The 13,575-nt window shown below is 52.7% G+C and overlaps 1 protein-coding gene and 1 long non-coding RNA gene across 2 annotated transcripts in view; one reads left to right on the plus strand and one right to left on the minus strand.

Moving 5' to 3' along the window:
- Positions 1-9,451, minus strand: part of SLC2A1 (solute carrier family 2 member 1) — a 32,981-nt gene extending 23,530 nt beyond the window's left edge. Inside the window, exon 1 of the mRNA XM_032247204.1 lies at positions 9,148-9,451. Coding sequence (XP_032103095.1) covers positions 9,148-9,165 — 18 coding nt within the window. The 5' untranslated portion in view covers positions 9,166-9,451. The remainder of the gene's footprint in view (positions 1-9,147) is intronic.
- An 84-nt stretch (positions 9,452-9,535) lies between these two features.
- LOC116529394 lies at positions 9,536-12,372 on the plus strand. The gene is made up of 2 exons (XR_004259483.1): positions 9,536-10,740; positions 11,292-12,372. It is a non-coding gene; the product is annotated as an uncharacterized LOC116529394 (long non-coding RNA).
- The last annotated feature ends 1,203 nt before the right edge of the window (positions 12,373-13,575 follow it).

Genomic DNA, 13,575 nt, shown 5'->3' on the forward strand with positions numbered 1-13,575 from the left:
ACGTGGCTACTGCCACTCAGAGGCAGGGTATTCCTGGCAAGAGGAGGGTTCCAGGGCTGGCAGAATCCAGATGTTGCTCCATCTTGTCCTCTTCCCACAGCATCCCACATGGGTTCCCGAGGTATAGGGGAGGAGGAGACGCAGGGCTTGCCAACTGTTTAGTCCACAGCTCTAAGGAGGGCGGGGAGGGGTTTACCTGATCCATGACACCTCTCTTTTAATTTGTTTTGTCATGTTTCTTATTAATTTAAACAAACTTCTTGGCACATTAAAAGAAAGAAGCTCAAGACTGGGCACAGTGGCTCACACCTGTAACCCCAGCACTTTGGGAGGTGGAAGCAGTGGATTGCCTAAGGCCAGGAGTTCGAGACTAGCCTGGCCAACACGGCAAAACCCTTTCTCTACTAAAAATACAAAAATTAGTGGGGCTTGGTGGCACATGCCTATAATCCCAGGTACTTGGGAGGCAAAGGCACGAGAATCACTTTAACCTGAGAGCTGGAGAGTTGTAGTGAGCAAATATCTCACCACTGCATTCCAGTCTGGGCAACAGATCAAGGTACTGTCTCAAAAAAAAAAAAAAAAAAAAAAGACAGTCTCAGCTGCAGTAAGAAAGAAGCTCAAGAAATTGCTGTAACATTGGCATTTGAGAGGAGGTGCCTGAGATCAGAGGGTAGATGGCCAGCCTAGCATACAAACAAAAGCCAGGGTTGGGACTGGAGTTGTTTGGTTTCCTAGCCTGGCATTTTACCCTCTGACCGGTTCCGTCCTGCCAAGTCTTTTAAAAAAGAAGAATGATGGGCTAGCAGTCTGAAGCCTGACCTTAGGGTGACCTCAAGCATTAACTACTCCTCAAGCCACTTCCTTTAAGCCTTCCAATGATGTCAAGACCCTTGCGTGACTGAACCTTGAGGCAGAAGGCGCTCTCCAGTTTTCAAAGCAGAGCTGAGAGGAGCGAGCTAGTACATTTATCAGCAGCACCAGGAAGGCGAGGCACTCTGCCAGGGGCTGCTCATACACCCTAATTTAACCACCACAAACAAGCTCTCGGGGAGAGATTGCTCCCACTTCACAGATGAGAAATGAGACTGAGAGAGGGAAAAACCACAGATCCAGGGGGCTGGAGGCTTCAGGGAAGCTTCCAACTGGGGGTCTCTGATGCCAAATTCTATGCCTTTCCTGCTCAGGTCCTCCCCCTGGTTTCCGGGTACTGGTCCCTGAAGGAAACAAGGTTTCTACCTGGTGCTTTCTATGTAGGTCAAATTCCATAACAACAACTCTCTGAGCCTTGCCACTCTGAGACAGCCTGGGCACAAGCTCAGAAACCTTTGGGCCACTTTGCTGCATTTGCTGTAAGCCAAGGTTGGCAAACTATGGCAGCTAAGAAAGGGATTTACATTTTTAAGCGGATGGGGAGAAAAAAAAGACAATGACTAACATTTTGTGATATGTAAGAATTATATTAAATTCACATTTCATTGACCATTAATAAAGTTTTATTGGAACACAGCCACATTCATCTGTCTATATATTGTTTATGGCTGCTTTTGTACTGCAACAGCAAAGCTGAGTGGTTGGGGCAGGCCGACAACTACATGTCCCACAAAGCTGATAATATTTACCCTCTATCTGGTCCTTTTCAAAAAAAGTTGATCGGCCTCTGCTTGAAGCCCCAAGTCCCCTGAGCTGCCCAGCATTCTCAAAGCCTTCCAGGCAAAACCACATTCTCCCTAAATAACCAAAAAGAAATGCATCCTATAATGGAATGTTAAATGTAAACGATTAGCTCCTTGGCCCTGTGTGGGCATGGGGCCAGGATCTGGACCCTGGGGAAACTGACACCCCTGAGAAGGTACACATTTGGTGCTGAGATGGGCATTAATTCAACTAAGAGAACATTAATTTGGTAAGACTGGGCACATGCAAAGTTCACTGTCACTCTCAGAAAACAAGTCCCAGCTCCTCCACTTCCGTGACCTTAAACAAGTCCTTTTTTCTACACTTCAGTTCTCCGCAAGAGAGGATTTTCTAAGAACACATGATATTGCTAAGGAAATATTATGCCTGAAAGCATGCTCCCAACATTCTTCCAGTCGATGGGAATTCAGAAACAAAACTATACCAAATCCCTGCCTGTGAAACTTGATGTTTTAGTTGAAGGCTGGGGCAGAAAATAAATACATTTAATACATCAGGTGGTGAGTGGTTTGAAGAAAGGTGACGGGGTGCTATTTCTTAATCATGGTGGGACATGCCTGTAATGAAGTATTATGCAGCTGTTGGAAAGAGAGAAACACATCTGTATATATGTGTTGTGAAGAGCCCCAGGGTAGATTGTAAAGGGGGGAAAAAGCAATAGAATGTACATATATTGTGTAAGGAGTAGGAAGTTAGTGAACTTGTATACTGGCACTTGGTTGTATGTGCAGACAGGAACCTTGCTAGTATTTACCTCTAAGGGTGGGGCTGGTGAACAGGATGGGCTGCAAAGAACTATGCAGAAACTGAGCTCCAACTACACAGATGTTATATTTATAGGCATGTATCTACACATGCATAAAAAGTCTTTAGAGTAAACAACAAACTGTCAAAACTAGAAGACATTCTTTCATTTTTTATGCTTCTCTATAGTTGGCTCTATAACTTCTGAAAAATTTTTTAATCCAATTTTTTTTCCAGTCACATATTGAACTTTACTAGATACAGCCTGGATGCCAGGGCCTAGTAGGCCCCACACACTGCCTGCCAGGCCCTAGACTGTCCAGGGCTGGAGGGAGGGTAGTTTATCCAAGGAAGTGTCAGACATGGTAACCCCACAATGCAACACTGTGGTTAGAGATTTTACATAGCTGGGAGATGGAGGGTTGCTCCACAGATATATGAACAGGTCCAATCTTCCATAAATAAACCTACCATGGAGAGGAAAATGACACTCAAATTCATCATTAGACACAGGGCACTCTAGATGGGTGGGGCATTCTCACTAGTCAGGGGACCTGGATGGGTGACGAGGGGCCCAGAGGTCCACAGCCTGGGGCAGGCAGGGGTCAACAGATGATCGGCACTTGCACTAGGACACTGCATTCACAAGACCAATTACTGAAGGGACATGTGTGTCAGGCTGTTCATCCTGGAACGAGGAGGGGGCGATCTTTACATCATATTCTGTGGCTGGTGGGCTCAAAGAAGGCTACTTTGTGGAGAGAATGGGGGCAATGAGACCATACAGCGAAGGTGAGGATCAGGATCAGGCCCACAAACAGCCCTGGCTTCTGGGCAGCACTGCGTCCCCCACAATGCTGTTAGCACAGCTGGCTGCTGGGCTACTCCCGCCAGCTCTCGGCTGGAGGAGAGTCCCATAGAGGCTGATGAAGTCATTCAGAGAGTTGGCGATAAGGACTTCCACCACCAGGTTGTAGATGGTGATGGTGCCAGCCATGACCACTGGGACGCCGGACTTCATGATCAGCTCTGGCCACATGAGGGCCAGGACCACAATGCAGTGCTGCTCTAGGCTGTGCCACAGGCAGCACCCAGGGTTGTGGGATGGAGGCAAGGCAAGCCCAGAGCAGACTCTGTTCACCTGGGACCAGAAACCTGTGGGAATAGCTTCTGCACAACTGTGAGGGCCACCCACAAGTTATCACATGCAGCCAGGAGCTGAAGAAGGCACCCAGCTAGTGGCAGGAAGTCCGCAGGAAGAACAGCCACGGATGGGTGCTGAAGGAGCCCAGGGTGGCTGTTTCTTTCTTTCCTCGAACGAGGCCCTGCAGCCCAAGAGAGTCCACCTCTTCCGCCAGCAGAGGCACTTATGGCCCACTGGCCTGTCTGGGCTCCCACTGTGCTGTGAAAACCAGCCCGTGCTGCTCAGCACTCCCCAGGCCTGGTGCATGGACCACATGCTCCCCTGGAGCCTCAGTGCCGCAGACCCAGACACAGCTAGGTCTCATCCCCAGTACAGCTGAGAATGCAAGCTCCAACAAGAGGTGAGTGTCTGGCCTAAGGTCGAACAATAGAGCTGTTTCTGATGGATCCCTTTCCTCCCCACTTCCAAATGCCAGGGCAGGGGGAGATGAACTGTGGGCTAGGAGACATAGGCAGACTTCCTGTCCGGCAGAGGCCTCAGTAGCCACAGCTCCATCAGCTGGAGTCAGGCAAGAGCCCTCTCCCATTCCATGGTGCAGAGGCCCTGGGGAGGCAAATCAGTGTGGTCACGAAGAGAAAAGATGCTGCCTTCTTTCTGCCCAGGTTCAAGGCTTAGGAGCCCTGCTTGCCTACTGCAAAACCCTAATGTTTATGCATCAGCTATTGCCAGGCCTGGTGGCTGGAAGACAGAGCCTCAGGCTCCACTCCACCCCTTCCGTGGAGGGAGGTAACAATTGGAGGCTTGTTTGGGTGGCCAGGGCTGGGCCTGCAGGCCTGGACACAGCTTCTCTCAGCCCATGAGTCCGGTCAGGAGGCTTCCCAGCCTCTGCCATCATGGGGACATCGGTTACCAGATTGAGTGAGTGGCTTTGTCATCTCTATGCCCAGGAGTGAGGTGGGGGAAGGGGTGAGGTTGCAGGTCCCAAGCCAACACTGCACACTTTCCTCTTTGTTCCAGGCCTCCCCGGCTCTGCCAGTCTTGAGGAAGCGGGCAGCTGGATGCCTGTACCCTCGGTACTGGAGCAGAGCTCCAGGCCGACACCCCGTGACCAGGAGGCACTGGGCAAAGCTGAGCTCCTTGAAGTCACAAGCTGATTATGAGGGATTTGAGGCTGGTCCAGCTCCAGGGCAAATAGGGTCGAATCCTTGGATGGCTCTAGACAAGGATCATCTTGGGGCTATTTACATCATTTGCACACCCAGACTGGCCATACAAAGGGTCTTTCCACTTAAAATAGCCGCCGCCCTGATTGAGGGCAGAGGGCCAGTCTCACCACATCCACCAGGGGTAGCCAAGTCTCCATTTACTGAGAAGGAAACCAAGGCTCCAGGGAAAGCCACTTCTTCAAGGTCAGAGTTTAGTGAGAACATCTAGTGTTTTGTTTCCATTCACAGTAGAGTTTCAGTTGTCAAGTTATGTCTAATTCAACTTTCGGGCTCCTATGGTATGCAGAAAAAACATGGCAGGTCCTGTGTCTGGGGATGCCTGCTCCTTTGGGGTGGGTGGAGGATGGCACAGACAGGTGTGTGGAGAAGAAAGCATCTTTAAAAAAAACACAGCTCCGTAGGAGGACTCAAATATTTTGCGATAGCCTTATCTTGGTCAAATCTCTTCCCTTCTCTGGCCTCAGTTTCCCCATTTGTCAAACGGCGGGCTGGGCCATGGCTCTGGGTTCCCTCACCCCTCTAATGTCATCCTGGAAAGGCTGGCAGCATGTCTTGGGGTGGGAGATTCAGTGTGTGATCTTGGCAAAGTCATTTTTTGGTGGACCATGAGGTCATTGTGACTTGTAACACAGGGCAGTTGTGAGGATTCTAGCAGTTAATGGACATGAACATTCCTTTCAAACTATCCCAAGGCTGACCCAAATTCAGAAAGGTAGGTGGGGAGCCTAAAAAAAGCAAAGCAAAGAAGCCCAAAGCAGGGCAGGGCAGTCACATGAGCTGACCCTCCCTGGTCTGGCACTCCCACCCATGTGTCATCCCGATTAGCTTCCTGAGAAACCCCTCCTAGGAAGAATGGGTTAATGGGAGCTTTAATGATTTACCTGACTTAATACCCATGGGCCAACATCCTGACTCCCCAAAAGCTCACACTTCCAGAATGCTAGCTTCTGGATAGAGGCCAAGGCCCAGGTAGGTACAGGTCACCCAGGGCCCAGGTAAGTGCAATGCATCGTGGGAGTCCAAAGAAGCAAGGAACATTTATGGAGCATCTAAGGGGACAAACATACATTCTTTTCTGAATTCCTAGACACTATAATGATGAAAACTGGGCAACTGAGCCAAGGCGGGATTCAAAACCACATATCCAAGACTTCAAACACCTCTGCTGGGCTGTGTGTAGTAGCTCACACCTGTAATCCCAGTACGCTGGGAGGCTGAGGGGGGCAGATCACCTGAGTTCAAGAGTTCGAGACCAACCTGGGCAACATAGTGAAACCCCGTCTCTATCAAAAATACAAAAATTTAGCCGGCGTGGTGACACCTGGAAGGTAGAGGTTGCAGTAAGCCAAGATCGTGCCATTGCACTCCTACCTGGGTGACAGAGTGAGACTTTGTCTCGAAAAAAAACAAACAAAAAACTATGCTCTCTGCACCATGGAGAGGCTGAGGAAACCTAGAGATTTCTGATTTTTCCTTTTCTGGAAGGCAGAGACTGGACAGTAAAGTGATGAGTGATGGGCATAGGCAAGGCTAGTTACAAGCTCTTCACAAAGGGTGGGGAGAGACATCTGGGACAGGGCTCTCTTTTGTGTGCTGACCAGGAGGGATCGTGGGAGAACCCCTGGCTTGGAGGCAAGACGATTCCATCTGTCCCCTACTTTCTAGTCAGCTAAGCTCATTATGAGTTACAGAGGAGCACAATGGAACACAGGGAAGTTAGTTGAGTCAGTTCCCATTTCCTAGGAGACAAAGAGGAACATAGCAGAACCAAGGCTTCGGAGCCAGACACACCTGACTTTTAGACCTTGTGTGAAAGCCAAGCAATACAACCTCTCCAGGCCTCAGTTTAACATCGTGCACAAAAAGGCTGTGCTTGCCGGTCAAATCAGGAGTCTCCAAAGGGAAGGGCTTTATTCCAGAATGTATATGGAATGATCTACACAAGATTTGGAGGGGAAAATGACTATAGCTCCTATCTTGTATGTATTTGTCTTTTGAAATTTCCATTTTGGTTGGGCAAGGTGGTTCACGTGTGTAATCCCAGCACATTGGGAGGCCAAGGAGAGCAGATCATGAGGTCAGTAGTGCAAAACCAGCCTGGCCAACATAGTGAAACCCCGTCTCTACTGAAAATACAAAAATTAGCCAGGCATGTTGGTGCACGCCTGTAGTCTCAGCTACTCAGGAGGCTGAGGCAGGAGAATCACTTGAACCCGGGAGGTGGAGGTTGCGGTGAGCCAAGATCACGTCACTGCACTTCAGCCCAAGCAACACAGTGAGACTCCGTCTCAAAAACAAAAAAATTTCTATTTTATGAAGGCATATAATCTGTTAGTATCAAATCGCACGTGCATGAATGTATAAATGCAGATACATTAATTACTGATGAGGTAGACAGTGGAAAACGTGGAGAGCACTGCATGAAGAGCACCCACCTGCCACACTATTTAGAACCAGCTGGCACAAGGGGCCACCTTTGAAGACCAGCAAACTCTCTCCCTTCTGCCTAAAATTCAAGAAATGTTGTGGTGAAGAGAGACAGTGGAGACAGAAATGAAATTAAATCTGATTGGCCTGGGTTTAAACCCAGCTCAGCCACTTTACCAGCTGTGTGACTTCAGCAAACTTATTTCCCTTCTCTGAGCTTGTGGCTGGTGAGGAACCAGCAGGGCTATGAGGTCGATGATACTGAAAAGCAGTTTGGCTAAGAACCTGTTGATTCTGTCCTCCACTGCTCGGTCTCCATGTGGAGTATTCGCTTATCCACTCAACAGATAAATATTCATGTCTGGCATTGCATGGTGAATAGATAGTTCCTTACCTACAGGAAGTGAAAAAGTGATCTCTATCTTTCAGGTGGAAAAACTGAGGCCCAGAAGTTAAGCGGCCTTCAAGAGCCCTGAGATATTTAGACAGCCAGAGTCCCAGCCCTTGCCACTAGAGCTAAAACAGCTTCTCATTTCACTTTTGTTTAGTTATATCCACTCTTACAGCTCACCTATGATTGTAGGGAGCCTTCCTCGGGGTCTCACCTCAGGCGAGGGCCCAGGAAGGTTGAAGCAAGTCGTCTGGATTCATGGATTCAACAGATGTGAGGCGGAAGGCCTTTTCCCGCCGAGGGTACAGCCCAGGTCACCCCGCTCAGTCCCACCGGACATCTCCACCGCCGGTAGGAAGAGCAGTTCAGAATTCAGAGCTACCCCCGAGTCCCAGCTAAGAGAAAAAGGGCCATCCAGGTGCCCTCCCAGCTGAGGAGATGGAAAAATCCAAGTATAACAGATAAGAGGGAGCGTTTCAAAAGAAAAGGGGACTTGAAAATATTCTAGACTAGGGGGAGGAAGGGTGGGCGGGCAGAAAGAAACAATGCCCAATACACAGGAGGGGCTTAACAAACATTTGTGGAAAAGGAATCGCTCTGCGGGAATCACAGAGATGCCCTTCAGAAGCCCATATACACAGGAGAAAAGAAATCCTATCTAGGCAGTTGTCTGTCCCCAGAGTCCCCATCCCTCCCGCGTTCCCCAGCCCCGTGGCCTTCACGATTCCAGCTCGACTCCAGCCTGGGGCTCTTTCCTGACCCCCGGCTCCCCGCCCGGCCCTCAGGGTAAACGCGCCTCTCCCGAGCACATCTCCGCGGGACTGGGCCAAAGCTTTGGGGCCTGCACTCCTCCAAAAGGAGGGCCTCAGAGACCGGAGGTTCATCTCAACCCCCGCGTTCGAGCCCGGGCCTGGGGAAAGTGCCCTCCCCTCGGCCTCGGCACCGCGGGGGACTGGCGGGAGGAGTCAGGGAGGCTGGTGGGGCATCTCTCACCAGGCCGCGCACCTACTGGGGCGCCCGGGCCAGGGGAGCCTGCGGAGAGCCGGGGCGGGTCCCGCCTCCTCCGCGCGCTGGGGCCTGGGCCGGGCCGGGGGCTCGGCCCGCTCAGCCAATGGGCGCCGCGCTCGGGCCCCCTCCCCCGCACCGGGAGGAGCCGGCAACGGGCCGCCGCCGCCGAGGTCGTGTGCGACGTGCCGCGCCCGGGCCCTGTGTCCCCGGCCGCCGCCGGGCCGCGTGGACGGCGCGGGGCCCCCGGAAGGAAGCCTTGTGCTCAATACCGGCGCCAACTACGCACGCGGCGCCCTCCGGCCCGCTAGATCCGAGCCCATCCCCACCGCGGCCAGCGGCCCGGTGGGGCGCTGCGCTCCGGACCCGCGCGGAGCCAGGCTCCGAGAGGCGCGCGGCCCGCCCCGGGCGCACAGCGCGGCGGGGCGGCGGGGTAGGCTCTGGCCGGCGGAGGGGCGGGCAGGAGTCCGCGCCTTTGTTCCTGCCAGAGGGCCGGCGGGCGCGCGACTCACCTTGCTGCTGGGCTCCATGGCAGCGCTGCGCTGGTGGCTCTGGCAGTGCCGGGTGCGCGGGTGGCGACGGGCGGGCAGGCGGCGCTCTCCGGCTCAGACTCGTGCTCCGGTCCCGGGACTCCCACTGCGACTCTGACTCCGAGTCCGGTCGCTTGGTCTCCCGCTCTCTGGAACGCTCACTCGGGACCTGCAACCAGTGACCGCCACGCTTACTGGTGCTACCTCTTGCCTCTTGCGGGAGAGCGCGCGGATCGTGGCGTTTATAGGACACCGGCCATTGGCTGCCGACGCCGGTGTGTCGGGGGGGTGGGTTGTGGGTAGGACCTCGGGGCGGGGCCTAGGGCCCAGCCTGTCCTGGGCGGTGCGCGGGGAGGGGGCGAGGGGAGGGGCCGGGGGCGGGCGCGGGCGCGGGCGCGGGAGGGCCCCTAACCACCCCCTGCTCTGGCTGCAGATCGACCCGCTCTCAGAGCGTTGGCACCGCGGTGGGCGTTTGCTGTGTGACTCAGGGCAAGTGTGCACGCCTCTCTGAGCCTCCGCGGCCTTCTTCTCTAGCAAAATGGTGGAGCCGGTACCCGGCTGTAAGGCAAGCCGGGAGGCGCGGAGCAGCGCGTGGAGAGCTGGACTGGAGTTCTCACTCGGCCGCTGGGTGACTTCGGTGCACTAGGGATACTAGCAGTACCGCCTCATGGGGCTGTAGGAGGACTAAATGGGATAATATTTGTAGTGTTTAGAACAGCGTCTACTGCGTGAAAAGTAGTATTTATTGGTTAGAGAGACTTCAGGAGGTCTTGCTCAGTGATTGACTTCTCCCTTCCCTGTCTCCACCCCCCACATTCCCGTTTGTGAGCCAAGCCTTGCTTTTGCACCGGCCAGGCTCTCTGCCTGGAAATACATACCCATCTCAAACCAGGGCTTTAAAACCTCCTGCTCTGGGACGCCTTCCTCTACTTCTCACAGTTCAGGTGAATCTGTGGTGTCCTGTAAGTGTGGAAAATATGAAAGGAAGTTTAACTGACGTTAAGGACAGGAGAGACCTCGGGTTTGAACCAGCTCAACTGTGTACTAGCCCGGCCCGCGATCCTGGGCGAGTTCCTGGCCAACGAGGCTCAGTTTTCTTATGAGTAAAATGAAGTTCTTCACAGCAATCTCATTGCTATCATGAGAGGTGCAATTTCCAGATAAGCTCATGAAGTGTTTAGCATGGAAGTTCTCATTTACTGGTTGGTGATATTGTTGGATTATTTATTTGGTTTGTTAGTAGATAAATGAATGCTGGTCTCGATTTCCTGGGCTCAAGCGGTCCTCCCACCTTAGCCTCCGTAGTAGCTGGGAGTGCAGGCATGTGCCGGTGCACTGGGAGTGGTCTTGTTATTATCTGACTTCGCCTTATTTCCTCTAGACCACGGCCTTACGTGACACACAGTGAAGGAAAAGACCCCCAGTCCCAAGGTCTGACCAAAGTCTTGAGGATCCCTTTCCCCGTGGAGGGAGTCATGGTGGTCTTACTGTCTTGGAAACCAGGAGAACCGACCACATGACCCCTGGAGTTCTCTAGCCATGTGTCCAGTTCTGGCTGAGGGGTAGCTTGATTGGGTATGGAGCCCTGAAACAGAAGACAGGTGCATTCTAAATACACCCCTGTCCAAGGCTACGGTTCCTGTGGTCCCTTGGTTCTCAGGCTGGAAAGCTTGGGGCCACCTCTCTCCTCTCTCTTCACCCCTGGGCAGCCCATCAAGTCCTGTTGACTCTGCTGTCTACACCACCTCGTCTTCCTTCCCTCCCCAGCTGTCTGCAGGGCCTCCATCTCTGGTCTTTCGTCCTCCAGTCCTGCACCCTACCACTCTCCTGCTTATCTGTCTGGCATTGTCATGGAGGGAGTAAGGGCCAAGCCTGGCCATCAAGGTCCTTCTTCGGAGCACCAATTTACATGCTCAGCCTCGCCCCTCACAGCAGCAACTCACATCCACACCTTTGCTCAGCTTGTCTCCTCTGCCAGGGAAGCCCTCCCCAACCTCAGCGTGCCAGAAAGCACCATGGGTCCTTCCTCCTCCGGGAAGTGTCCCTGATTCTCCCAAGCGGAAATCTTTCTCTCCTTTACCATTTGGTGTTTCGTAGGTTGCCACTTGTCCTTTGTCTTCCCTCAGCCTGTGAGCACCTCAAGGACAGCTTCTGCAGCCGAGGCACATGGCGAATGACTGGAGGGGTGGAATGCACAAATGAGTGAGCAGCTAGTCGACCTGTCTCTGATTTCCTTCCACTCCAGTCTGTCCTGCTGCTACTTCGAGTCTTTCCATAAGTACCGTTTGGGTTTTGCTACTTCCCTGCTCAAAGTCTCTCCACAGCTCCCTGTTTCTTAGCACGTCTAGTCTACTGTCTATGCCTTTTCCCAGTGGTGGGCCTGCCTCACTCAGCCCATGGGTCACACTCACCAAACAGCCACCTTGGCCTTCTCTAGGCCAGCCCCATGCTGGCCACTTTCCCAGGGACAGAAACATGCAGCCCCATGGTTAGCCTCATGGAGGCCCCATACTGGAGAAGGAGGAAGAGGGGAGATAAGCAGCAACAATACCAAGTCAAGTGTAGGGGGTTAAGAGTCTGTACAGGAGCAGCAGAGCTTGTACCTCAGGAGAAGGAGAGGGAGTAGAGAGAGCATCTGGGAAGGAGGAGGTCATGCTAAGCAAAGTTTGGAAGGCTGACTAGGAGTTCAGATGGATCAGAGGGAAGGCCATTCTCAGCAGAGGGAAGAGCATGTGCAAAGGCAGCAGACTGCCAGAATGATTACCTAGGGGACTTAAGAATCTCTGAGCCACTCTTAGAGATTGATGGTGGAGCGGAGATCGGGACTCTGGAGCCTCAGCTCTGCTGTTTACTTGCAAACATTCATGGGCAAACAATGCCTTCTCTTCTCTGAGCCTGAAGACCCACATCTGTAAAATAGATGTAACGAACCCTTCCTGGGTAGGCCTGAGAGAAAGTGGATGTTTGTAAAGGCTTAGCCACATAAACTGTACTAGTTATTGACGTGAGAACTTCAGTCAAATCCCCATCCCATGGTAGGGTGGTGCTTGAGGACAAAGCAGAGTGGCCAGAAAAAAAGCCTTCCCTTCACCCACCCAGCCCCACCTGCCCACACACAGACCCCCATTAACTGCTTGAAATTCTACTTCTCTGTGTTCCTTTCTGAATGTTTTAGGACTTCCGGAGGCTACTGGTCAGAGGCAAATTCATCAGAAGCTATTGACACTGCATCAGAGATTAGATTCTCTGGTGGACTTGTTTGTTATTTGGGTGTCTGAGTCCTTGGAAGCAGAATTTAACTCCAGCTAGGGAAGGAGTTTAGAGAAGGTCCCAGAAAATAGCATCTGAGCACAGACGGTTTGGGTGCAGGGAAAAAGGGGAGCAGGAGGGGCAGTTATGTAGCCCCTGAGGCTGGAGTATGGGGGCTTAGGGAGGAGAAGAGACTGAAGAGGTGGAATCACAGTCAAATGTCTGTATAGGCAGGAGGGCTTTATGCAGTGGGCAGTGGGGAGCCATGGAGAGTTATTGAGCAGGGGGAAGGACCTGAGGAAACCTCAGTGTTCCCACAAGCCGACCTTACCTAAGGCACTAAAGGAGGTGTGAGGAGGCTGTGGAGCCCCAGCATTCAGCTTCAGCAAGCTAGTGCCCCTTCCCTAGTCTGTGCCCACACTGGCAGCTTTGTTCCCTGGAGGCTGCCTTTAGTCCTGGACGGAACTCGGCCTCTTCTAGGTCTGATTCTAAGCAGTTCCAGCCCCAGCCAGTCTGGAGGAAAAGAGCTCTCTGGGACTGGCTGGCAGGAAGGTGCCAGGTGACAGGCGGATGCTGGAGCCTAGTGCGTGCCTCAGAGCACGCAAGTGGGCGGGGGAGGGGTGGTGGTGGCGGCAGGGCGGTGCAGGGCGGGTCCTAGCAGCTCCACAGTTAGGAGTGAGTAAGGCAGGCTGAGAAAAGACTCTCTTGCCTTTAAAGGCAAGCGTCTCTGGCTGCCAGGAGGAAAGGTTTGGCTGAGTCAGCTGCAGCTGGTGCAAGGGGGGATGGCAGGGGCTGGGACAGGAGAGCCCCTAATCCGAAGGATGTTTTGCAACTCAAATCCGCCTGGATTGCAGGTAAACACGGCAATGAATTCCAGGAAGGCCTGATGGGCCAGGCAGGACAGTTGTGTGTTTAGTACTTTCATTCCGATTTGCACACCTGCTTGAACCACCTGCTCCCAGAAAGCTTTTCAGCATCCCTTCTTTATCTTCTGTGTGCCCCTCCTTGACCCTCTGCAAACGCTCTTATCAGGGCTACCACCTGCTCACTGATGCTGGTGGAATTGAACGGACATATTCCCCTCCCTCCCTTCTCTTTCTTTTTTTTTTTTTTTTTTTTGAGACAGAGTTTCACTCTTGTTACCCAGGCTGGAGTGCAATG

The sequence above is a fragment of the Sapajus apella genome, unplaced genomic scaffold (genome assembly GCF_009761245.1).
Source record: "Sapajus apella isolate SASKATOON/1434 unplaced genomic scaffold, GSC_monkey_1.0 scaffold62, whole genome shotgun sequence".
Lineage (NCBI taxonomy): Eukaryota > Metazoa > Chordata > Mammalia > Primates > Cebidae > Sapajus > Sapajus apella.